The sequence below is a fragment of the Filicampus tigris genome, chromosome 16, assembly GCF_054856515.1.
Source record: "Filicampus tigris isolate MCC_2025a chromosome 16, RoL_Ftig_1.0, whole genome shotgun sequence".
NCBI classification, from domain to species: domain Eukaryota; kingdom Metazoa; phylum Chordata; class Actinopteri; order Syngnathiformes; family Syngnathidae; genus Filicampus; species Filicampus tigris.
In genome coordinates this window covers 6,455,656-6,482,065 of record NC_141232.1, presented here as the reverse complement: position 1 = coordinate 6,482,065, position 26,410 = coordinate 6,455,656, and the positions used below count along the sequence as shown (strand labels likewise).

The following is a 26,410-nucleotide window of genomic DNA, read 5'->3' as shown; positions in this document are numbered from 1 at the left end:
CTTGTCTCCTCAAAACTTCATTGTAGTTCAGAATTCTGTCTCTTTGGTTTAGATTTGTGGCTTTTAAACTTGTTTTCACCAAGCACCTCCTAAAGAAAAATACTTAGACTTTGACCCATTGATTTCACCACACTGTTGCTTTCTTCATTTGAAAGGCATTTCCGGGCCTTTACTGCAGCCCCCAGGTTTCTCCTTTCAGGTGAAAAGCATGCTCTATTGGGTTACGGTCTGGTGATTGACTTTCACTTTTTCCCACTGTTGTAGTCAAGTATGGCCTATATTCTCTCAACAGTGGGTTGTGATACCTTTACCCCTGCCCTGTCTTCGTAGTGTTGTCACCGATTGCTGTCTTTGGGTGTTTCTTCACAGCACTTACAATGTTTCTGTCACCAACTGCATAAGGTATCAATCTAAAACGCAACACCTAAGCAACTAGAAACACCCATCAGTCTCATGTTGTGTTTTTGTCCACCTGAAAAGTGGGTGGGCTCCAAAGGAGCTCTGTCCATAGTTGTTTAGAACTAATTGTAAATACCATTTCGTCTGATATTCATCTTTTGATCTGAATCCCAGTATTCAACAAAAACAAAGGAATTGAAATTGACCTTGCCGTTCCAATACTTTAGGAGGGAACTGTATATGAGATGTCCTTACAGGAGCGTGATACGGGTGCTGCTGGCCCTTTAAGAGGAGCAGGAGGAGGCGCGCCGAGCATCCTGGCTGCGGTGTTTTTGTCTGTCTGTCAGTGAGCGCTCCCGGGGCCGAGGCGGCTGGAAGGATTTACCAAAACGGGGGGCAGGTAAGAACAGCCTTTGAGTTCCATTTAACTCGGTGTTTTAAAACGGAGGAGGGGAAAAAACACTTCCTATTTTTCATTTGGTTGTACTGGCACGTGCCGCGCGCAAGATGCTAGCTTACTTGGACTCCCCTCCTTCTCCGAAGCAATCAGTGCCATTAAAAAAAAAAAAAAAAAATTAAAAAGTAACGTGAATATAAATCTCCTAAATCTCATATAACACTTTATTTGACTGTTTAAAATTCTTTTACTTTCCATCCTTTTTCCATGTGATGAATGAGGCTCGTGCTGTCCTCAAGCTAGCGAGGTTTGCAATATTCGCCTTCATACTTATATATACTTGTAATTTCAAACATAAATTAAAATGGTCGTCTTTAGAACGTTTTTTTCTGTGTTTTCATGCTGTTTTATTGTGTCCATCCGTCTTGTGGGTACAAAATCTCTGTGTCCAGGCCATCATATTGTGTATTGTTCTAAACGGATCCTAGGGGGGTGGTGGTCCCTATTGTGTGCGTGTTTGTGGGTGCTTATTACAACTTTTTTTGATTGAAGTGTCAGCATTACAGCATAACATGTGACGTCCCCCCCTTCCTGCCCGCCCACCATCCATGCCTAAGGCCAGTCTTTTTTTTTTTCTTTTTTTTTTTACAGTGTCATTACTTTTTTTTTTCTCTCATTCTTTTTTTTCAATGTGAATGTCCATGCAGCTGCTCAGGGGAGAGGGTGGGTCCGCGCTTTCTGCTGGTCCTCATTACTTCCAGATGTTGGTCCAGTTTTTTTTTCTTCTTCGCCCTCAAAATGTGCTCGTCTGGTCGGGTTTGAGATGTCCGGCGGCCGCTGAAGCTGTGGCAGGGGTCCCCAAAAGATGGATGGACGCGATGGACCTGAAACGTACATATAAGAGCCTTTTGGATCCGATTTCCTTTTGCAAATTGTGGCAGACCGAGTCGAGTTGATTATCCTTTCCATTAATCGACTAATCGGATGAAAAATATTTTGCGTTAACGTGTATTGATAATAATTTTTCCCACTATTACTCTTTATTAACCGATTACTGTTGCTTAATGATGAAGCAAAAACAAATATCGAACGGTAATCCCACTGAATCGAACCGAATCGAATCATTCCACTTAAAAATGTACTCTCCTTGAATCGTCTGAGTGTAAGGTGGCATGAAAACACATATTGACCACATACAAACATGTTGTTAAACAAATTGAAGCTGATCATAATTATTTGCGGACACATTTTTGTGGCAGGCTATTTCATAATAAGCAGTTGTTTTCTGGTTCCTCCAGTGAACTGATGTCACATGTTGCTCTGATGAGAGTTGTGGCAGGATGCGGGGGTGTAGTCACGGGCCTGGCCTGGTACGCAGCATGTATCAGTCCTCTGTACTATACGGCGCTGTATGTGCAGCGGGCCATATTCAGTGCCAGCGGTCTGCTCTTCGGATGGGCTCCATCCCACCGAGTGGTGTGCGGCTCCTCTGTTTGTGTCACACTCGGTGGAGTGAGCGGACCCAACCAAATGCTCCGAAACCACCCAATGGAACCATTTTGTAACAGCGGTAACATGACCCTTAGCTGAATGGCTACCAAACATAACTTGTTTCTGCATTGTTTTTGACTCCTGGGAACCCTGCGGAATCTCGAATCTGGAATGTAATGCAATACAACGTTTGGACCCCCCTCGCTGGGGGCTGCGATGGAATGCGGGGTTATAAACCCTTTTTGCACACCGGGCCACACGCCGGCAGGACTAATGAAATTACACCCCGGAACCTGCATGGCGTTTTCGACTGTCTCCTGATTAGCCGCCGAGTGCACGGCTGGATAATGAAGCATCTGTTCTTGTGCAACAATGCACAGTATCGCTCAAATGTGGAAAGTTTTCTGATGAAAGGATGCCTTTTTTCCTGTGTTTTACATGCAGTCAAAGTGTCTTCAGAGAGTGCATGGCGGAGGAAATGGACTTCTAAATGGACCTTAGCTGATGGGTGAATCAGTTCATCTATGAGGTGTGATCAGAATAGATTGAAATAGAGTAAAACCTCAAAAGCAGAACGGTTACAAAGTTGTACAACTCGGAATTTGAATCTGCGTTCATGAGAGAATTTTATTTACTTATTTTCCCAATGCGTTTCAGTGGGTATCAATTGCCCCTCGATTTTGACTCTTCATGGGCCGGGCCGCTCCCAAACCTACGCGGATAGCGGAGGCTGAATACAAACTAAATAGACAAGTTGTTTAAATAGATTTGTCCATCATTGATCTGTGATTGGTTATCCCTACTTTTTTTTTTTTTTTACTCGATGATTGGTGAGCCTATCCAAAAGTACCATCCACGACGTCAAAGTTAAAGGAGAAGTTTGTACGTTTTTTAGCATCGATTACCACAATTTCCTAAACAGCTCAAATCCCCAAGCGAGAATATGGCGAAGACCCGGAAGTCTGTTAGGACGCTAGCTAGCTGGTGGCTAGCATCCCTCAACAACCCGGCGGGATGTAATTCCAGCCACCGGAGGCTTTTATTGTCACGATTTTAGATGAAGTAGCATTTATGTTTCATTGGAGTGTGGTTTCACACATACAGCGTTTGAGAGTGGCGAGAACGACTTGCTTTTTGATGATTTTAGAACAGTTTCTTTCCTATGAGGTACTATGGCTTTAGATGGATTGTTTTGAGCCTGGGCAGCTCAGTGGACTAGTGGTTAGGCAATCTGCCTCTCAGTTCTAAGGGTCAGGTTTAGAATCTTTGCACTGGCCTTTTCTCAGGGTGCTCCGACTTCCCCCCCAAAAAACCTTGCACATTCTTTGAAGACTCTTAATTGTCCCTAAGGGTGAGAATGCTCCTTTATCAGCACTACATAAAATTGGATGGATGGTTGTTTTTTCATACCTTAGAAGTTCTTCTGTATCGCCATGTATTTCACAATGCGGGTGTGATAGTTATCACCTGATTGATGATGGATCAGAAAGAAATGTATGGCCTTAAATCAAGATTGGAGCTACGGTGTAAAAGGTTTCATGTGTTCCAAAACAAGATGCTTCCAAAACCACACCCAACAGGAGCGGCCAGATAACACCGAGCGTGATGCTTTCCAAGGACCGCTCCCAGACTAGCAACAGAAACACGGCTGCTAGTAGAGACTGTGCTCAGGCATCTGCCTCGCCGCTTTTGGCCAGCACACTTGCTGTTTTTGAGTTGGCTGCCGTTGCCGATCCAACTGTCCTATCCTGTCCACTTAGAAAAAGCCTGTGTTCTTATGGCAGGGGTTTAAATAAATACGCTGGCCCAGTGCAAAAGCATAGGCGCAGAAGAAGTTGTTATGGTGTAGTAAATCAGATTTGAGTGGGCATTTGGTCTAATCTGGATGAGGAGGAATGACTAATAATCCTACTTGAGCTTCCTTAATAGAATAATCGACCTGGAAACCTGAAACTCACAAACATCCCAGAGTAGGTTGAGCATCAAATTATTTGTGTGATGGCATCGGCACACCTGCATGGTTGGACAGCGACACAGCAGGTCGGCAGCCTAAATGGTACGGCAGGAACGATACACCAAAGTTGAGATCCGATTCATGTCTCGGTTTCTGATCTTCAGCTTGATACAAGAGCAGGTCACCTTTCTAAAATAATAGCCTAAGATTCTTCTTTTGTCTTTTCTTTTTTTTTTTTCAGAAAACATGAAAAACTGAAGAAAGTAGTGATTGTACTGAATTATGTAAAATAATAGAATAATTTCATTTCAGGGGTAGAATTTAATCTGTTTAACTAAGGATGTAGCAGATGTTAGCAAAGAGGGCTACTGGCTAGCATCATAAGGACATACTTAAATTTTTTTTGCTTTTTTTTTGGTCAAATTCTAACATAAGCCATTTTTAAGAAGGTGATGACAAAACATATTTATCCCAACTACCAGATCTCAAATTTACATCTGGCTTGAAAGAACAAACATTAAAAAAAAAGATAAATAAAATAAAAATAAAGACCTGCTGTGCGTGCCTTCAGGTCACTGATGGTGTAGTGGTACACACGCCTGAGTTGTGCGCGGGCAGCGTGGGATCGGTTCTCCCGCTCAGTGACGGCGTCTTTGTGTCCCCTGCCACCAGTTCAGGGTGTAGTCTGCCTTTCGCCCATTGTCAGCTGGGATAGGCTCCGGCACCTCCCCGCCACCCTGTACAGGATAAGCGGTTTGGAAGATGACATGACATGTGCGTGCCTTGGCGTCATGGCGATTGAACGTGACACATTTTTCCCACTAATTAGCAAGACTATATGGCTGTGAGTGTTATTATATCACCTTTCTGTATGTGTTATTACGGGGTGTGTGTATGTGTGTACAGTATTCGTTATTTGAAGGAATGTCACTCCCAGAACTCGAGGCGAACTTTCATTTGTCTTAATAGAGAGCTCCAAGCTGCCCTTAAATGGTGGCATTTTGCTGCTCAAATTTGAGACAGTGCAAGTACATTTTTCATCTACTCGCACTCTCACTGCGTGACCGGACCTGGCGTGATTTTCAATTCCCACACCGTATCGTTGCAAATGGGGGGGGGGTGGTGGGGGGAACCGACAAGATCTGTGGACTAAAATGACTTCCCGTGCTGTGGCGTCCAATCAAGGCTGGACCAGCGCTTTTAACCCCATCTCCGCTTTGAACAAGCATCTTCCTTCCGCCTGGTCTTCATTCTCCCTCCCTCGACGACCCCCGCCATCACCCCCTCTGCTCGCCATCACTCTTAATCCACCCCCCCTCCATTAAGGCATTTTCTCCCAAACAGCCCAGCCCCTGCTTTCTTCTTTTTTCGGTCGTTTCTTTCCGGTGCCTCTCCCTTGCTCAGTTTCCTGTTGGGATGACCCAATAGCCAGGCCGCCGGGCGTTTACTCTACTCAAGGAGTAATGCGAGCCGCCCGGCCCCTCCCTTTTAAGGCCAGCGCCAGACCGCTCAGCACGTCGCCATCCTCATGCTAGCCCGTCCGTCCCGCCACGCTTTTTAATGCGAGGAGCAGGGATTTTTCCAAAAGGGCAGAGTCCCGGCGGCGACGTCCCATTGGCCCGCCACGACTTCACCGTTGTTGCCATATGCGTCACCAGCGAACTAGATTCCAGAACACTAAGGTCTCCTTATGTGAACAATCTGGTTGTTATACTGTATACGTTTTGCTGACGTATTATATAGTGGACTGAGAGAAGCCATCTGTTTTCCACATGGAGCGGAGAGGCAGACGCAGACGTCTCAGCGAATAGACACGTCCCTGCTGTTGTGTAACTGCTTCACGCGTCTCGATTAAGATTCGTGGCCCCCGAGGAAGGAAAGTCTTGACCATAAATGAGCTTCGGTCGGGAGAGATAAAGTGCCGCCTCTGCTCCTCATGAGCGCGCTCTTTTGTCTGAGTATTTTTAGACCTGGAATGCAGAAATCATAGTGATCCTCAGGGCGAAGACATTTTAAATTACATATTGACTTTTTGTTAGTTGTTCTTGTGATCTTGTGCGTGATCTCCCTCATGTGTGCGCTGGCTCATCTGGGAGTTGGCTTTATTCTGGATTTGCAGTGATTCACACCGGTGGGCAAAAGTTTCCATTTAAAAAAAAAAAGAAAAATTCACTTTTCTTTCACGTCATCCCTCCTCGTTTATTTTCTGTTTTCCTGTGTTGGGAGGAAGTGACCCGGTTGTTACCGGGCCCTTGGGGGGTTTCTCCCTTTCCTGTAAACCCCTCCTCCATCGGACCTTAACGCATTAGGACCAATTAGCTGGGAAATGTCATTGCAAATGTTATTGCCGACAAATTCGAAGGAGCTGCATCCCAGCTCTCGGGTGATCGGATTCTTTACCTGACTGCTCAAAGGCCGCAGCTGTGTGCGAGTGGGAAGGCTTTGGACGCTGTCGGCGCGTCTGGGGAGCTGTGATTTAAAGTATTTGCCGTCTGCACAAGCGCCGGGTTGTACCCTAAGAGCGCCGCATCCCTCGCTGTCTTTAGCGTGCGTTTCTTGGCTTTTGAGTTTGCACAACTCCGGATTCAAAGTGTTTAGTGGTGCGGTTCCTGGAAATCAAGACATTAAAAGCGCTCGAGTGTCAGCCACGAGGGTCCCCGACAACACTTGAGCGGCTATTTGTTTGTTTTGAGGTGGACTCCTCGCCAAACACTCATACGCACGCTTGTCTGTCTTCCTCGGAGATGCCCCTCCTCACTTTATATTAGAACCAGCTGTGGGACCGGGGGCCCTGCATGAATGACTCTTTGTGATTTGCAGTCCGGCAAAAAGGTTTGTTGCTACCCGGTCCACTCCGCCTTCTCGGCGCAGCGCCTCTGACGTGACACAATGAGCTCAGCAGTGGCGGCAACAACAACAAGGCTTGTTTTGATCTTTTGGAAAGGTCACTCGAATCGTGCTTGAAACTTTTTTTTTTTTTTTTTTTTTTTCGCTGGTAGCAGACCTAAGTGAAAGTTTGACAATCAGCAGACGCGGTCACACTAGTCATCCACCACATGTATGCACTCCCTACACAGCAAAGGAATGCAAAGCCTTGATAACATCAAACTGTACGTTTGGCTTCAGTTTGTATGATCAGTAGGATCCTCCATGTTCTTCCCCTTTCAGAAGGTAGCGCTCGGTCAAAATGCAACTGGAACAAGACATTTTCCCACTGGGAATTTGATGCATCCCCGAGTTACTTTACAATTCAGTAACAGACCCATATCGGTTTTTGGCAACAATTAATGCTTTAAGCTGTTTAATGGCACCCCAGTTGGAGTTGTCTTACTAAACGCACAACAAAGATTTACACAGTGGTACCTCTACTTACGAACATCTCTTCATACGAAATTTTCAAGTTACGAAACGCATCAACAGGAAAATATTGCCTCTTGTTACCAAAGAAATTTCAGGATACGAAAGGTAAAAGTATGGGCTGCTTACTCGCAGCTCCAGAGTTTCCTGAACGCAACATACTCATAGCTGCTTTGCCATTGGCTATTACCTAGCATCTTGCTGGCATCCCATTGGCTAAGACGGACCTCTACCGTACGTGTCTATGTGTGCAGATAGACAGGTAGATAGATATATATGTGATAGATATGTCTATGCAGCGTCCTCGTCATTCGCCCCTCGGGCCAGGAGGTGTTCCGATAGTTTTACGTGAATTAAAAACGAGGAAAAGAAAAAAAAGGTGAAAATCGTTTTGTTTTTTTGTCCATACAAAAAAACAGAGCAAGAGATAATAGAAATGTATGAAAAAGGGATGCGTTTGGTTGAGCTCGCCAAAGAATATGACCGTAATGTATCGACAGCCGCCACGTTATTAAATCAGTTGTTTACAAAATGCCAGGCAAAAACCACTTCTGAGAGAGAACATGAACCAAAGAGGGCAAAAAGCGATGAGGACAGCAATTAAAAGGTTAACGACCATCATTTTTATTACTTACTCTATTCTTTGTTTTTTTTTACATGCACAACTCTCATTTATTGTGCAATAATCTAAATGTAACATGTATTTGTTACATGTTTTGATGCCTTTTTATGCTTTATAAAACATTTATGTCTGAATATTGGTGGGCTTGGAACGGATTAGGACATTTACATGGAAAACACGTCTCTACTTTTTTTTTCTACTTATGAAATTCCTTCCAGAACCAATTAATTTCGTAAGTAGAGGTACCACTGTATTTAAATAGTAGACGTCTTCGACAGTCGATGTAAAATCCCATTGACAGGCTAGTTAGAAAATTAGCATCGAGTTGTGGGAGTGATACTACACAGACACCGTAATACCACAGAAAGTCAGCTAATAATGAAATACTCAGTCATATATTCTTCCTAATCTGTGAAAAACGACTCAGTGAAGCGATTGAAAGTACACCCCCCCATCCCGCATCTTGACCTTACAAAAAGTACAGCGAGCCATGAAAAATCCATGCGATGAGCAGCCTGTCGAATTCATTGTCGCCTTCCACTGTGTCGCACTGTTATGATGTCACACTGTTTTTCTGCCACACCCCCGCGGTGGAAGCGCAAGGTTAGATTTATCATCCCCAACCGGTTGTACGGCGGTAAACTCAACTGCATCGCTTGGTGGAAATGCGGTTTGCGGCTGCAGTCTGAAGGTGACCTGTGCAGCTGTTCAAAGAAAACATTTCGCAATCACACTGCAGGGAGGCTCCCAGCCTGAGGAGATGCTCGGTCGACTTCACCCCACTGGCTGCACCCGCAAGCAGGTCAAACCGTGATGGGGCTTCATTGTTCACATCCGCGGTGTCTCTCAGAACGACTGGAATGTTTTCGCTGGCGTCGCAAGCGGTGTTTAGAGTGTTGCGGGGTACGGCCTCTTCCACCCTGACATAAGTCTGTTTTTATCTCTTGAGTCAACAACTTTAATGGCGTTGCGAACGATGTCTCGTATGACCACTTTGACACAATCCTACCTACTAGCTCCCGTCCCGAGGTTTGCATTTTTTTTTTTTTTTTTCAACGGGTAAAAGTTGCCGGTCACAGTCTAAAGCCTTCTTGCTTTGTTGTTTCCTCACAGGTGCTGGCCTAAAAAAAAAAAAAAAGCAAAAGAAGGACGGCAGTTAAAGGAGACCGGCGACGAGCGAGCCCCCGTCGTTGCTGGTATGAAATGGAAAATATGGTCTTTGCTTCTTAATTCAAAAAGCATTCCCGGGCTTGGGAATCTTGGTGGGAAAAAAAAAACTCTTAATAGAAGGTGGTTTTCTGACTTCTGACTTTGCAATACTGAGATGTAATCCTTTGTAATGGCAACAGCAGTGAGGTGACTCAGTTTGAGTGGAAGCGGTGAGTTTGATGCACTTGGAGGAGTCACAACTCGGGGGAGGAGAATTTGAAAATGACTCTTCGGGGTGGTCTCGGCCGAGCTTTTGAAATGAATCTGTATACATACTGTGAATCGCATCTTGTAGATACCATCGTGTGGGAGTGCTGCCGCAAATGTGCCGTGGGAGGCCAAACGTTGTAATGCGGCTACTCTCGTGAAAATCTCGCAGGGCATTCCGCAGATGTGCATTTAGCACACACTGACCTGCATCTTAACCACGCGAGGCTTTTAATCTTAAAGGCAGGCGGGGGAGGAGTTAACCTCCATTAACATGGCACATAGAAGCACTGGAAGGGATCACCGCGAAGGGGAGGAGCTAAACTTTTGTCCTACTGGAGGTTGCTCGGAGAAAGTCATCTGAAGACAGTGGATGACATTTCCATCTTATATTAAGCAGATAATCAGCTATTAAGTAACCCACAGGAAGTCCTCGGTTCATGACAAGAGCTCTACCTTCATTTGTGCGATTTATAAACGGAATCCTCAAAAATTGTCCATAGGTGTGAATTTGAGTGTGAATGCGTGTTGGCGATATGCGCCCTGCAATTGGCCGGTGTTGTAATTGTTCGGCCCAACTTTTTCCTGAGCAGATTAATGAGGAAAAATCAAACCTCGCATCACAGGAGAATAGCTCAACATGATTATTTTGAGTTATCCGACAAGCATTCCTTTGCTTATTTTGATAGGAAGCGGAAGGAATGCTCAATTTTGCCCGATTATTGGCACGTGTGTACCCCGCTGAATGTGTAGTGTGCAGTTGATGATGTTCCACTCCCGTCCCATAGGGGGTGGTAGCGTGCACTGTAACGTGACTGACAATTGTTATTAAATAAGAAATTGCCATGGCCACTGTCTTACATAGATTTGATTCATTTAAAAAAATGATGGGCTAAAATGTGCATTATGCTTGACAGTCGTAGGCCTATTAAGCTTTTTCAAAGAAAACGGGTCAGTACAGTTCAGAGTTGGAGCAGCAAACATGCGGACAAAGGCTTTTATTTAACTGTAAATGACTACATTTTTTTGTATAAAGGCTCAGAAAATCAGTGAGAACAGGCCGTCTCTGTTAACTTGTCATCTCAATGGAACTCTCTTTGCGGCGCGTGCACACGGGGGAGTGTGTTACTGCCAGCGAGACAGATGCGCAGCTGGGAGGCTTGCTGCCGTGGGTGTTTTTTTTTTTTTTTTTTTTCCCCCCCTCGTCTTCAGGCGCTGATGTGGGAAAAGGAGATGAAAAGTTTTTGTGTCTCAAAGTTGAATCCGGCCTCAGCCACCGGTCGGCCGGGTTGAGGATGTTTGGTTGCGTAGCTGCGCGCTCTAATTATATCTCATCAACTGTCCCCTGTCAGCTCCGCCCCTCCACACGCACACACTGGCCTGCGCTGTACAACATGAAACATCAATGTGACACTTTAATTCCACACTGGGGATAAACAGAGCCAAAACCGCCTCACTTTCATTCTTGATTGTGATTGTTCCACATCACTTTTTGGTCCTCATGTATTTCCCATCGCCCATTTTGCCGTCTCCATAAATCCTGGTTGTGAAAAGTCATCCAAATCACAGCTGGAAAGACAAATTCCCCCCCTGAACGTGTGCGCCAATACGCTTGGCTGACTTATCAAACCTATCAAATGTAATACAGAAACTGTCTTTCATTTAAACAGCGTCAAATGCGGCAAGCGTTACACGCTACTTCTCAATGTCAAAATGGCCGCGCTTGTGTGTGCGGCAGTGTTGGTATGAGCGGGTGATGAAGGGCACAGATAAGAGGAATGGCAGCGAGACATTCAACCGACTGCGGGACTTCAAACATACCAAGTGCGTTTAGTCAGCGTTTCCAAGCGTCCTACTTTTCACCAGCCAGTGAGCGAGCGAGCCGAGCGGTCACAAAAGAGAGAACACGTCCCTCACTAGAAAAGTAGCCTTCAGATGACGTGAACTGACAGCGCCACACACGCAGAAGATAACCGCAGTCAGAATTTAGATAAAAACGCTCAAGTGATACTCGTCGGCAACATGCAATCCATTCTATATAACGTTTTATGTTTTGTGTTACGTTATTGCGGTTTTGTAACGAGTATGACTTTAATAGCTAATAATTGATGGTCTTTAAAGTGGAAGTCAACCCAAACATAATTTTTTCCCCAAGAATATGTTCTATGCAAGACCGCCAGTTGAAGCAAGGCATTCGGATAAATATCGCGTTTTTGCGGAATAAGAGTTAATCCACTCGTTTTTAGCCATCTCTGGGGGCGGCCATTTTGTCATTTTCTGTCCACTGAAAATGACATCACAGCTACTCAGGGCTCAGGTAACGACCAATCACGGCTGACCTCTTTTCTGAAGCTGAGCCTCCCAGTGATAATTATCGTAGCGTGAGGTTCATATCGTGATAATATCGTATCATGATATCTGGTTATCGTTACATCCCTATTGTGTTACTGCATATCATTAGCAAAAATGTTGCTAGTAATGTCATACATTACCATTTGTCTACTTTTAAGCTTATAGTCCCAACCCTGGAGCTCACGTGACGTATTCGGGTTAAATATTACATCCTCTATGACCGAGGAAGTTAATTTTTCCCAAGTGGACAAACTGGGGCGTGGGACGAGCTTGTGGGCTTCGTTGGAAGGAACAAGCAGTCATGTGTTTGAGGGAAAAGCATCACGGTCCTGCGCAATTAGCACAGAGCACAGGGAGGCCTGCTGAGAACTCCTGATCATCAGCTGACATTTGGGCAAATGGTGGAGAAAGCATCTGAGAAGAATCGGAAAAAAAAAGTGAGGAGAAATTGCGTGCGCGCATGTGTGCGTAAATCCCGATTTTACTAGGCAGAAATTCGCGTGCGCAGACGATTCCTAATAAGGCTGCAAGTCTCAAACCTCTGTCCTGGAATTGGCTGCCAGGAAACTTTTCCCCCCGTAACTCCTCTTCTGCGCAGACTAAGAAGAGAAACAAACACACACACACACACACACACAGGCGACTGTGACCCGCCACGCTCAGAAAAATGGACGGATAAAATTAACCCGGGGGAGGCGGATTGGGGCGGGGGAGTAGGCAAACTGGAGTCGCAAAAACAATGATGTGCTGAAAAAGTAAAAGTGAGGACTCGTGTGTGTACTAGTACTAGTGGCCTTGCATCGAATTGCATCAAACTATTCTTGAAAAGAAATATGTTTGGGATGATCTCCTCTTTAAGGCCTTCTGGCCATCCACCACTGAGAGGTAAGTTAGGTAATTTAGTGTCACCGTGGCAACACCAGACATGCAAGGGACATCACGTGACTTGTAATCTTTTTGAGCAACTGCAGCATTTTTACGAACTGGTGGTCATTGTTGAAGTCAATTCAAATGTTTCTGTTTCCGCCCCCCAGGTGAGAATAAGTGGGTGACCGTCTGCTCGCAGCCTCCTGCCTAAAATGGCTCAAGTGCTGCACATGGATCCCGGCTTCCCAGGTGCATTTTAGTTTATCTTAACCTCCACTTATAATCCTCTATTGCTTGCTGTGGTGCAGTTGGAAAACAAATTGTCATTTGAGTGACGTCATTAGAAGGGAGGAGGTTAAATCGCATTCATCCTGATTATCCAGCCCGCGTACACAAATAACACAGCGGCCTGGAGTTGATCCCGTTTTCGAAAAGTCTGAGCCCAAGATTAGACGCAGATTTCCGTCTGTTTAAAGTTGATTTCCTTCCGCTGCAGGGAAGCTCAGCTCGCCGGCTCCCCCCTCCCTGCGCGGCAAGGAGCAGGAGGCGCCCTACTCGGTGGAGACCCCCTACGGCTACCGTCTGGACCTGGACTTCCTCAAATATGTCAACGACATCGAGAAGGGAAACACCATCAAGCGGGTGCCCATCCAACGCCGGCCGCGCTACGGCTCGCTGCCCCGCGGCGGCTACGGTTACGCCGGCTCCTGGTGGACCTCCACCGAGTCTCTGTGCTCCAACGCCAGCGCGGACAGTCGCCACTCCTCCTTCTCCTATTGCGCGCCGGGCTACCACGCCGCACACAGGCCCAACTTCAGCGCCGCCCGCGTGGAGAAGACCTTGTTGGATGCGCGCCGGAAGCTGGAGGAGGAGAAAGAAGGGCGCCGGTTCTCCAACTTGGGCAGCATGCACAGCAGCGTGGTGGGCTCCAACACCTCCATCAGCAGCGCGCACAGCTTCAACCGGGCCCACGGCGGCGGCGGAGGAGGAGGAACTTTCACTCCTATGAACTCTGGACTGTCCACCCCGGTCACTCCCACTCCGGCCCACCTGCAGCACGTGCGGGAGCAGATGGCGGCCGCCCTCAGGAAGATCCGAGACCTGGAGGAGCAGGTGAAGACCATACCCGTGCTCCAGGTGAAGATCTCGGTGCTGCAGGAAGAGAAGCGGCAGCTCAGCGTCCAACTGAAGAGCCAGAAGTTTCTAGGCCACACCGGCTTCAACCGAGGCCGGGGCCGAGGAGAGCTGTACATCGACATTCCGGAGGAAGAGGTGAGCGCCGGAGCGAAGGGTGCCGGCGAGCCGTCTGGACCCATGTCTCCCGCCGCACCGGAAGGCTCCAAACAAGACTCGGGATGCGAGATCGAGGACACCGTTATCGTGGCCGGGGCCCGTCCGCAAGCTAAACGGGAGCTGCGCACGATCGGAGTGGGACCGGAGGGCGAGAAGAGCGGTCGCCAGGTGGGGGTGGGCGTCCGGGAGGTGGATCTGGGGCTCCTACCCGAGGCCGAGGCTCTGAAGAACCAAGTGATTCATCTGGAGGGTCAGCTGAAACGAATGATGGAGGAGCTGCACGCCGCGCAGCTGCAAGCCACGTGCACCCGCAAGGAGGAGGGCCCTCGCCCCGAGCGCCCGGTGATGGCCACCAGCGTGGGCTGGCAGGAGCTGCAGGACGGCAACCTGCAGACCGTGGTCAGCTTCGCGCAGCAGTCGCCGCACAGGCAGCAGAGAACTGTTGGCATCCAAGTGTACACGCTGGAACAGCCCACTGTGGTGGAGGTGGGCACTCTGCTGCGGGCGGTGGGCTGCAGCTCACCCTCGCGGCTGTTGGACGGACACCACAGAGGACAATCGGACGACTCGGCAGGTACCGGATTTTGATGTTGGCCTTTCGGGTGAAATTTCAGCATGGGCCTAAAATGCGTTATAATCGTTACAGCTGAACTTTACTAAATTATACGCTACTTTGGATATCCGATGTTTCAGGACAAAACTTTTTGCTGTTTCCTGATATAAATCTCAAAATTCAAAACGTTTTCTGGTGCTATTAGAATTTGTATACAACCAAAACAATGTATCATGAATCTGATAGTGTTTATTGTAATACAGATGAATGTATCCCTTTCCTAACATATATCCCTTTTTTTGTGCGTAGTGTTTTTATTTTTTTTTTTTTCATTTTCACTTTAAGAGTCCCAATATTTTTATCCCTACGACCTGTAATAAAATGTTTCCTTCTCCAGAAGCTGCGGTGGGCTCGCCGATCGCAGTCACCTCCAAGCAAGTGCGCGACATCCTCAAGAGCGAGTTGTCCACATCCGTGCCCGTATCCAACCCCGCCGTCGTCGTCGGCACGGCCGGCAATCAGATTGCCGCCGTCTGCTTCAAAGAAGACGAGACGCGCCTGGAAGAGGGCGCGGGGACGCTTCAAGACGGCCACGCCCCAGGTAAGCTGTTGCTGACGACGCTTCTCTTCGCTTCCGTTCCGCCGTGTTTGAAGCGACTGATTTGAGGTTTTTGCACAGACTCGTCCCCCCAATCCTCTCTGAGGTCCATCATGAAGCGGAAAGCAGAGGGGGAACCTGGCTCTCCATCGACCAAGAAAAACCTACAATTTATCGGGGTTAATGGAGGGTATGTGACATTTAATTTTCTTACTGTGGCTTTAGATTGCCATGTTGTAAAACTGCACTTTATCATGCTAACCGTTGCACAATATATCAATTACTTTATTTTCTCAAAATTTTGCATCAGTTTGAGTCATGAATGTGAGAGTCAATGCTCGTCTTTATGTCACTGGGATTGGATTTTTTTGTAAAGGGAAAAATATTTCAAGAACATTCCAACAAAATATGAACAAAAATACAACATTATCAGACAATAATGGACAAATATATATGTATATTTAACTATTCTAACCTACCTTAACGAGGACAGACTCTACAGAAAAGGTGACTGAAATATTACCAATGTTGACTCACTGCAAACTTCACCACAATAAACACATGACAAAAATCTTAAATCTTATAAACATTCTTGCGATTGAGGGAATTGGTGTTGTTTTCCCACAGTTACGAGTCGACGTCGTCCGATGACAGCAGCAGCTCGGACGAGGAGAGCGACTCCAGCGAGTACCACGAAGCCAGGGAAAAACTGCCAGAGTCCACGGCCGAACACCAGCAAACCTCCCGCCCTCTAATGGGCGACATACCTCGGCAGGCCACCTCCCATTCGGCGGCCGAGCGCTCCGACTCCCCGCCTGTGACCGCCGACACATCTCGGGCGTCACCGGCGACCGAGGCTCCTGCTCCAGAATGTTCCCGCCAGACATCAACGCCCGGCGCCGGCCCGGCTCCCCCGTGTCCGGCTAACGGTTCTGCCTGCCAACAGCCCGTCGGCCCGACATCAGCCACCAGCACTGAATCCATGTCGCCTGCTACCTCCTCGGCAGCCCCTCAATGTGCCACTCAAAGCTCAGAGGTTGCCAGGCAGCAAACGGACACCGCGGACCCCTCTGGCCAATCGGAATCTGAGCCTGCGTCTGTGAGCGTCCCCACAAATCGAGTCAGGTAAGCCCACGTGTGATTTATGGACTGGCCTAAGGACACCAATGACCAATCGTCAGCAGCCCAATTTGTCGTCATTTCAGGTTGGAACTAAGCGACAGCTTGATGTCGGCTCTTCACGACCTTCAGAAGGCCCTTGGAGAGCCCAACGCCTTCAGCCAGCAAGGAGCGGTACGCCGCATCCTCATCATCAACTGCAGCAAAATCTACCCGTTTTTTGCCATCTCGGGGGGGCGGCCATTCTGTCACCTGAAAATGCATCACAAATGCTCAGGGCTCAGATAACAACCAATCACGGCGACTCTTCAGAAAACGGGTGATCTGCGATTGGTCGCTACCTGGGCCCTGAGCACTAGTGACAAAATGGCCGCCCCCAGAGATGGCTAAAAATGGGTGGGTTAAACTTATTCCACAAACGCAATATTTATCAGAATGCCTTGTCTCAACTAGTGGGCATGCATAGAACATATTCTTGAAAAAAATATGTTTGGGTTGACTTATTCTTTAAGCAGTGAAATCCACCTGTTTTTAGCCATCTCAGGGGGTGGCCATTTTGGGAGGCGCATAGAATTTATGATTGTAATTTTTTGGGGTGACTTTTTTCTTTAAGCTCTTTACTTTCACATTTGGGTGGGCAAGGCACTTAGAGACCCAACCATACACAAGCATTCAAAAGTAAATTTTCCATAATATGGTCGTGTCCTCATTGTGTCTCCATTCAAGAGGGAGGCGTACACCAGCGTGCTGCAGGAGTGGCTGCGCGTGTCCTGCCACAAGGCGGCGGACGTGGCGGCGGTCGGGTCCTACATGGACGCTTTCGCCGCCATCTCGCCTCAGTTGCTGCAGTTTGTCATCAACATGGCGGACGGCAACGGCAACACGGCGCTGCACTACACCGTCTCGCACTCGAATTTCCCGGTGGTGAAACTGCTGCTCGACACCGGTGAGTTGATTACATTTCCAACAGACGTCATGAATTATGTCGACCCTGCCTGTTGGGCCCTCTGCCCTGGTTGCCAAGGAAACAGCATAGTGAGACTCATGTTGGACACTTTTTTTTTTTTTCTTTTCCAACCAAATTCTGCCTAGCAACAAGTAGTTTCAAGGTATCCATCCAAGCATTTTCTATTGCGTTTGACCTCATTAGTCAAAGGGCAAATATCGTATGACAAAGAAGTATCCGTATTCATGACTATGGGCAATTTCTAGTCTTTAAACAGCCTAACAATCCGAATCTCATATTTTCAAATTTTCTCATATTTTTGTATTCTTCTATTATTTCGATAATTTTTAGATGTAATGAGTTGAAGTGAGTTCATGAAAGTGAGGCAGATGTGCTAACCATTAGAGTGCCGCGCTGCCTTGCTAAAAAGCATCACCACTTATTTTGTGAGGGGACTTTTTAAAGGTTTTTTTACACTGAAATCTAAACATCATTTTTTTTTTTTTTTTTCTCCCGCCAGGTCTCTGTAATGCCAACAAGCAGAATAAAGCTGGCTACACGGCCATCATGCTCACCGCTCTGGCTGCCTTCCACTCTGATGGTGACCTTCAAGCTGTTCTGCAGCTGCTGCGCACTGGCGACGTCAACGCCAAGGCCAGCCAGGTGCGCCCTCTATTGCCCGCTGGCTGGTACTGCGAGATCATCCCCTTCTCAAAGCAGGATTTTGAACTTGTTTGGGAAAAAAAGAAAAAGCACAGCAAATTCAACAAACAAGAAGAGTCCACTTGTGGAACGGTGCTCAAACACAATAAACCAAATACACCGCTCTACTTTAGCTTTGGTTCAATTAATGGTATTTATTTTTAATCACTGTTAGACTTATGATCGGGGTCCTCTGAAGTAAGGGGTCCCAAAAGTGTGAGAACCACTGCCCTTTCAAGGAAAGTTGAAGCTTTTTTCAATGTGTGTCTTCCAGGCGGGTCAGACGGCGCTGATGCTGGCGGTCAGCCACGGCCGGGCGGACATGGTGCGAGCCCTTCTGTCCTGCGGGGCCCAGGTCAACATCCGCGACGAAGACGGCTCCACGGCGCTCATGTGCGCCTGCGAGCACGGTCACGTGGACATTGTGCGACAGCTACTGTCTGTGCCCGGCTGTGACGCCACACTCACTGATAATGTGAGTGGGTTATCTTTCTAAGCTTTGTTTTCTGTCCCAACGTTTTGCCTTAAATGGTTTACATTGTTCTGTCGAAATACACAAAGAATAAAGAATTGCGGTCAGTCAGTTTTTTAATGCAGCCCACCGAGCATTTTGTGGTATCAAGACTCATTGATGCATTCGTATAGCCCTAAAATACAAAATATTACAGAAATAAACATTTATTATATTTAAAAAATTGATTTATTAATTATCATTAAATTATTACAATTAAAATATTTGCAGGAATTTTTCTTTGTGGCTTTTTTGTTGTTGTTTTTTTTGTCATCAGCAAATGACCTAGTGCTGGACTTGATTTCTCAAATCAAACGTCTTCCGCTGACCTGTTTCAGGACGGCAGCACTGCGCTCTCCATCGCTCTTGAGGCCAGCCAGAACGACATCGCCGTGCTTCTCTATGCTCACCTCAACTTTGCGAAGCCTCCTTCCCCCGTAAGTCAGCTCCCAAACATATATCCATCCATTTTCTATCGGGCTCACACCCATAGACAATTTACCGTATTTTCGGAATATAAGCCGCTACTTTTCTCCTAGGTTTTGAACCATGCGGTTTATTGTCCGGTGCGGCTATTTTGTGGATTTTTCTTCCACCGCTAGGGGCGCTCTAACCGGAATTACAGCACAATTCAATACAAAACATTTGCTGGATGTGACTGCAGGTGGAGAAGTTAAACAGGCGAGGGCGCTATGCACTAGGTTATTGCATTAGGTGGTACTGTATGTAGTAGAACAATAAAAGGTGACCATTAGCTGACAAACTGGAGTAGTGAAATGAAGACAAGTGCTGTTTATTTTCTCTTTCTGTTCCGTTTTATTCAGCAAAGTTGCTGCCGTGTTTAAAGACACTGTTAGAAAAGAATCTGTTCAGGTACATACATGTACATTTACAGTTCAAAATCGTTCTGTAAATGTTGTAAGTATCACATTTTTTAACATAGAAGACGACTTTATGTGTTTCAGTGAAGATGATTAAAGTGACACGTGATTTCAAACACAGGAGAAATGAAGGTGAATAAATACTTTTCTCTTTGTTCTCCGTTCCGTTTAATCAGCAAAAGTTGCTGCCATGTTTAAAGGCACTGTTAGGAAAGACATGTACATTTACAGTTCCAAATCGTTCTGTAAATGCAGTAAATATCAAATTTTTCAACATTGGTGCGGCTCATGTACAGCTGCAGCTTAGATATGTTTTTTTCATTCATTTTTTAAAAATAGAGTGGCTTATAGGCCGTAAAATATGGTAATCTTCAGTATAGCTCACGTCAGGGTTTCCGCAGGTCATTAAACAGCATTGAAAGTCAACTAAATTGATTTTTTGCAAAAATTAATTTCATAAATGGCATTAAATACAATGTCCAGAGGCATTAAAAATGAATTGATAGATTGACTATCGTCATAATCGTCAGGATGCTGTTTTCTTTCAGGTTTCTCCCAAATCTCCGCTGCTGGGCTCCTCTCCTCCAAAATGAAAGTCTCCCCAGTTATTGAAAGCACAAGACGATGGAGAGGCGGTCACATGACCCACCGCCGCCCCCGTGTTCAGCCGCCCATTTCTCACAGCCGTGTTTTGTTTGTTGTTGTGTACTATAAGCGACTGAAGTCCACTAAATAACATGACTGTTTGGAAGAACATGATGTCAGCCATGTGGAATAACAAGAGCCACCCTCTCGTGTTTGAAGAAGTGTCCTTGATCGGTTGCGTCCACTTTCTCACCACCGCAACTGTTTTATCCATATTTATACACCAAATGTTATGTATTCTATCTATTTTTGATAGTTTTTCCTTCCTAAATCTGATTTACCTCAGGCCCTCGGCGGATGACTATTTTTATTTTATTCACACCAGCCAACAAATGAATACGTTTGATAAGGTACTACAGCGTTAATGTTTTCGTACACAAAGGTTGACGGCCGAAAGGAAGAATTGAACTGTAATTGCACGTGTTCAGCGGGAGAAAGCGCCAAGCTGAGCCATCTGCTGTGGTCACAAATGATGAAGGAATAGAAACGGAAAGTGACTGATGAGAATGAACTGTGTAAGTTATATGGAAATAATATATGTCCCTTTCAACTGGTAGCTATCACACCGAAAGTCCAAGTGCATTGGCTATTGATGTCAACGTTTCAACGACTTTTCAAGCCCACTAACTTCTCATATTCACTTTGGAGCAAGTCACGTTTTATAAAGGTGTTTAATTTAAGCATCTATCTTTTTATACGCATTGGGTTTTTAAGATCACAACTGTTTTATGTAACCGCACAGCTCTTAATTAAAGCTCATTTTTATGAAGGGTTATGTACAATTTTTAGACCGTGTTTCTTCTATTGTGCATTTTTTGGAAGAACTATTAATAAATAAGGATCTCACTGTCCCTGGTATTTATTTGGTACGACTCTTGTTAAAGCTACTACGTAGCACAGTACTATTAGTACCTTATATATCGTGTCGGAAGTCCCTCTGTGCTCTGTTGTGTTGGCAAGTATCCACCAGAGGGCGCCACATTGCCGAGTAAATACTTTAAAATCTGATAAAGGTTGTTTAAATGTTGAGCAACAGCAAAACAGAATGATGATTGGGAAATCAAAAAAAGAAGCTTTTTGTAACCCTCCTTATATCCGAGGAAAGACATCTATTTTTAGTTCAGCAGAAACTCTAAATACCCGTTAACCGTTCCTAGTCAGGACTCCCAAATATATATATATATATATATATATATATATATATATAGATACGTGGCGGAAGTGTAAATATTATTGACAGTGTTGCATAATAATATAGTGGTGACTCATAATACACCCACTGCGTACAGTATCTGAAACTGTAGATTTACATATACCGTAGTATTATCAGGCCAAATTCTTCTTGGGCCTTTTTCCTCCATCATGCAGCAAAAATGAATGTTGCTAACATTAGGAGCTGTTGTCATTCTTGCTATACTATTTTTAGGGGGAAATAGTTTCTGGAGGAGGCGGAAAAGTCTCTAAATATAGCAAAAATTTGCTAAGTTGGCTGCAGCCACAAATGGGCGTTCCCGTTTTTGGACGGAAACCCTCCGTTCTGAGAACGGGAACGCCCCCTCATCTCAAGGTCGACGTCACTTTGGCAAGAAGACGCTTGTTCTCCAGTTTTAAGTTTCCAAAACGCCTAAGTTTTTTAGACACAGGTCGCGTGTTGAATTAGTAATAGAGCGAACTTATATAGCGTTTTAGCTTCAACATGATGCCCAAAGCGTTTCAGAAAAGCAACTTTAAAAAACGTTTAGTGTGTATGTACAGGAGGCATATGGTGTAGGCTTAATAATGCACACCCATGTCCTCCAAACATTTAATTTGGAATGTGGTTTATACTCAACTAAGTGTGTGTTGATTGGACACTCTAAATTGCTTCTAAGTGTGGTTTTTTTTTCCACACAAAACGCCTTACTATAATGGTCTTTTTTTTTTTTTCTCACAAAAAACACCTTACTATACATTGTCGTTTTTTTTCCTCTAAAAACGCCTTACTACACATGGTCGTTTTTTTTTTCTCACAAAAAACGTTTTACTATTCATGGTCGTTTTTTTCACTGAAAACGCCTTACTATACATGGTCGTTTAAAAAAAACAATAACAAAAAAAAAAACGCCAGTATACACGGTCATTTTTTGCCCACCAAAAACGCCATAGTATATATGGTCGTTTTTTTCACAAAAAAACGCCTTACTATAATGGTCGTTTTTTTTCACCAAAAACGCCTTACTATACATAGTCGTTTTTTTTTACATAAAAAACGCTTTACTATACATGGTCGTTTTTCCCACAAAAAAAAAACCTTACTATACATGGTCGTTTTTGTTTCACGAAAAAACGCCTTATTATACGTGTCATTTTTTTTCCCACAAAAAACGTCTTACTATACATGGTCGTTTTTTTTTTTCACAAAAAACGTCTTACTATACATGGTCGTGTTTTTTCCACAAAAAACGTCTTACTATATACATGGTCATTTTTTTCACAAAAAAAACGCCATACTATACATAAATGGTTGTTTAAAAAAAAAAAAAACGCCATAGTTTACATGGTCATTTTATCCCCCAAAAAACGCCTTACTATAATGGTCGTTTTTTTTCACCAAAAACGCCTTACTATACATAGTCGTTTTTTTTACATAAAAAACGCTTTACTATACATGGTCGTTTTTCCCACAAAAAAAAAAACCTTACTATACATGGTCGTTTTTGTTTCACGAAAAAACGCCTTATTATACGTGTCATTTTTTTTTCCACAAAAAACGTCTTACTATACATGGTCGTTTTTTTTCACCAAAAACGCCTTACTATACATAGTCGTTTTTTTTACATAAAAAACGCTTTACTATACATGGTCGTTTTTCCCACAAAAAAAAACCCTTTTTGTTTCACGAAAAAACGCCTTATTATACGTGTCATTTTTTTTTCCACAAAAAACGTCTTACTATACATGGTCGTTTTTTTTCACCAAAAACGCCTTACTGTACATAGTCGTTTTTTTTACATAAAAAACGCTTTACTATACATGGTCGTTTTTCCCACAAAAAAAAAACCTTTTTGTTTCACGAAAAAACGCCTTATTATACGTGTCATTTTTTTCCCCACAAAAAACGTCTTACTATACATGGTCGTTTTTTTTTTTTCTCACAAAAAACGTTTTACTATACATGGTCGTTTTTTTCACTGAAAACGCCTTACTATACATGGTCGTTTAAAAAAAACAATAACAAAAAAAAAAACGCCAGTATACACGGTCATTTTTTGCCCACCAAAAACGCCATAGTATATATGGTCGTTTTTTTCACAAAAAAACGCCTTACTATAATGGTCGTTTTTTTTCACCAAAAACGCCTTACTATACATAGTCGTTTTTTTTTTTACATAAAAAACGCTTTACTATACATGGTCGTTTTTCCCACAAAAAAAAAACCTTACTATACATGGTCGTTTTTGTTTCACGAAAAAACGCCTTATTATACGTGTCATTTTTTTTCCCACAAAAAACGTCTTACTATACATGGTCGTTTTTTTTTTTCACAAAAAACGTCTTACTATACATGGTCGTGTTTTTTCCACAAAAAACGTCTTACTATATACATGGTCATTTTTTTCACAAAAAAATGCCATACTATACATAAATGGTTGTTTAAAAAAAAAAAAAACGCCATAGTTTACATGGTCATTTTATCCCCCAAAAAACGCCTTACTATAATGGTCGTTTTTTTTCACCAAAAACGCCTTACTACACATAGTCGTTTTTTTTACATAAAAAACGCTTTACTATACATGGTCGTTTTTCCCACAAAAAAAAAAAACCTTACTATACATGGTCGTTTTTGTTTCACGAAAAAACGCCTTATTATACGTGTCATTTTTTTTTCCACAAAAAACGTCTTACTATACATGGTCGTTTTTTTTCACCAAAAACGCCTTACTATACATAGTCGTTTTTTTTTACATAAAAAACGCTTTACTATACATGGTCGTTTTTCCCACAAAAAAAAAAACCTTTTTGTTTCACGAAAAAACGCCTTATTATACGTGTCATTTTTTTTCCCACAAAAAACGTCTTACTATATACATGGTCGTTTTTTTTTTTCACAAAAAACGTCTTACTATACATGGTCGTGTTTTTTCCACAAAAAACGTCTTACTATATACATGGTCATTTTTTTCACAAAAAAACGCCATACTATACATAAATGGTTGTTTAAAAAAAAAAAAAACGCCATAGTTTACATGGTCATTTTATCCCCCAAAAAACGCCATAGTACAAGGTCGTTTTTTTTCTCCCAAAAAGCGCCGTACTATACATGGTCATTTGTTTTTCCAAAAAAACGCCAGACCATACATCCTCGTTTTTTCCCCCCATAAATGCCACAGTATACATGGTCGTTTTTTTCACCATGTGCAACAGCCCATTTTCTTGTCTGATTTCACGATAAGTCAAGTCATGTTTGATAAGTCAACTGCTTGGCTGGTTATTTCGACAAAAATGTTTTGCAGATATTGCCCGGTGCTTCGCTGACCAAACAGGAACCAGGGATCAACAAAATGACCAACAAAATATGAAATCACATTTTTAGTCAAAGAATATTTCATATTAAAGGGCAATAAGAACATGTATGTACATGAATGTTAAACATAAGTTAAATCAACAGTGACAGCCTCATTTGTTGTGGGGAAAAGTCAAATATAGAGTAAATGCAAGGCTGTTTATGAAGTTATAAATGTGTGTATTGTTTCTGTTTCCACTTAAGACTTATATCTGTCCATTTTTCTCAAAGTCCTAATGCAAATGCCAATGTACTTAATGCAACTCATTGCCAGTGATTACTGTAAGAAATGAAACTTCCTGAACTGTCGACTACTGTTAAAAATAAAGAGTCAAAAAACATTTCTCGATCAAAGATAAGAGGGAAAATGGGAGCGAGGTCAGTTGCTCCCTTGATTTGTCCCAAAAATCTTGGCTAGGGCTGGAAATATGACAAAAAAAGGCTGGAAAATGTATAATTACCCATGTTATGTAGTCTTGTCCAACAACAAAAAAAAAATGAGCCAAGTGTATCTTTATGGCAAGTACGAGGCGGGAAATGATGCTGCTTGTCAACTTTGGCCCACACACAAAACGACAGCGGCATTCGTATAAAAGTGAAAAAAAAAAAACCAATAAAAACAGCATATACAAATTATGCATGGCAATATGTTGACTTGTACTAGTATAGTAAATACTTCCCATCAGCTGGTGTACATCCAAACTGGTCAACTCTGGGAATGACCAGAAGGTGGCGTCGCAGTACAACTTTTTGTAACAAGGTCCTGAAAAGCAAATTTGACAACATTTCCAAAAGCTTATCTGCCTTTCTGTGACTCTTCCAGTCTCATTAGCAATCTGCGGCCGTGATCGCCTAGAGCAGCTGGTAAGTCTCCAGGAAGTCTGCGGAGAAGACGCCCTCTGCCGCCGACACGCTCAGGTCCAGCCAGTCCATGCCGTGGAGGTCGGACTCGCCGTCCAATCCGTCGTCCATCTCCATCTCCATGGCGAACAGGGGTAGAGGGAGCTCCTCGGCGGGCACGTGTGCCACATGGACGCGGGGCGGCGGGCGCGACAGGACGGTGTTGACGGGCAGGAGGGTGACGCTGGGCGTGACGGGCACGCGCTTGTTGGCGTCCGGAGGCTCGGCTTTGAGGAGGGGGGACATCTCTGCACAAAGTGGGAAGAAACGACGGGCCGCGTCAAACCGCATCCATTTTCTGTGGCGATTGTCGTCATTTGGGTTGCGAGTGTGCATCTTGCTCACAAATGGATACTATTGGTATAAGTCCCCGCATTGTTTCGACGCATTACTAACCCGTTCAAGGCACTGAAAATAGCTTCCCTCAGTTTACGGGTGCCGTGCAACGCTATAAAATCTAGATGACTTTTTTAGACAAGAGTGAAAATAGTTAGGTTAGATATATTTTAGTAAGTGGATGGATGTTGCGTTGAGAATGGAAAGCTATCCATTGTTTTGGTGCAGAAGAAACTGGTCAGTCACGAAGGTAAGATTCCTTTTATTTCATTGTTTAGCCGGCTCATCGTTTTATTTACGTCATCACTCACGGCTTTTTCGGAAAAGACTTTGGGGAAAACGATATAAGCACAAGCCTTTCTGGTAGCTCAATTCTGTGATTTTAATTGGCTAATTAAATTATGGCTTGAACATGATTTTGGGGCGTTGCTGTTTGTGTGCAGCGGCATACAATATCAATATAAGCGGGGACATACCGCCAGTAAGTGTTTTCCAACGAACAGAAATTGTTTCTCGTGAATTTGGTTC

The 26,410-nt window shown here is 44.3% G+C and overlaps 2 protein-coding genes across 11 annotated transcripts in view; one reads left to right on the top strand and one right to left on the bottom strand.

Moving 5' to 3' along the window:
- Positions 1 to 591: 591 nt before the first annotated feature.
- Positions 592 to 20,961, top strand: kank2 (KN motif and ankyrin repeat domains 2). Of its 4 annotated transcripts, none has more exons than XM_086056427.1 (13): positions 592 to 799; positions 9,334 to 9,416; positions 13,023 to 13,104; positions 13,352 to 14,722; positions 15,102 to 15,302; positions 15,381 to 15,489; positions 15,927 to 16,424; positions 16,505 to 16,592; positions 17,145 to 17,364; positions 17,885 to 18,027; positions 18,341 to 18,541; positions 18,916 to 19,014; positions 20,007 to 20,961. In XM_086056427.1, exons 3-13 carry the CDS (start codon positions 13,068 to 13,070, stop codon positions 20,049 to 20,051), a joined length of 3,012 nt encoding a protein of 1,003 aa, XP_085912553.1. In that variant the 5' UTR covers positions 592 to 799; positions 9,334 to 9,416; positions 13,023 to 13,067; the 3' UTR covers positions 20,052 to 20,961. The 4 variants fall into 4 exon arrangements, with proteins under 4 accessions (XP_085912553.1, XP_085912552.1, XP_085912550.1 ...); XM_086056424.1 differs by having other exon boundaries at positions 595 to 799; positions 15,099 to 15,302; XM_086056425.1 differs by lacking the exon at positions 592 to 799 and adding an exon at positions 8,821 to 9,249 and having other exon boundaries at positions 15,099 to 15,302.
- A 3,696-nt stretch (positions 20,962 to 24,657) lies between these two features.
- mrtfbb (myocardin related transcription factor Bb) overlaps positions 24,658 to 26,410 on the bottom strand; it is a 42,705-nt gene continuing 40,952 nt past the window's right edge. For all 7 annotated transcript variants that reach the window (XM_086054878.1, XM_086054880.1, XM_086054877.1 and 4 more), the window contains one exon: positions 24,658 to 25,794. In XM_086054878.1, the coding sequence (XP_085911004.1) occupies positions 25,499 to 25,794 (296 nt within the window). In that variant the 3' untranslated portion in view covers positions 24,658 to 25,498. The remainder of the gene's footprint in view (positions 25,795 to 26,410) is intronic.

Coding starts and splice junctions, on each gene's coding strand:
- kank2 (XM_086056426.1), top strand. CDS start 13,068: ATGGCTCAAGTGCTGCACATGGATCCCGGCTTCCCAG. Junction 18,542..18,915: donor ACGCCACACTCACTGATAAT/GTGAGTGGGTTA, acceptor GACCTGTTTCAG/GACGGCAGCACTGCGCTCTC. Junction 19,015..20,006: donor TTGCGAAGCCTCCTTCCCCC/GTAAGTCAGCTC, acceptor GTTTTCTTTCAG/GTTTCTCCCAAATCTCCGCT.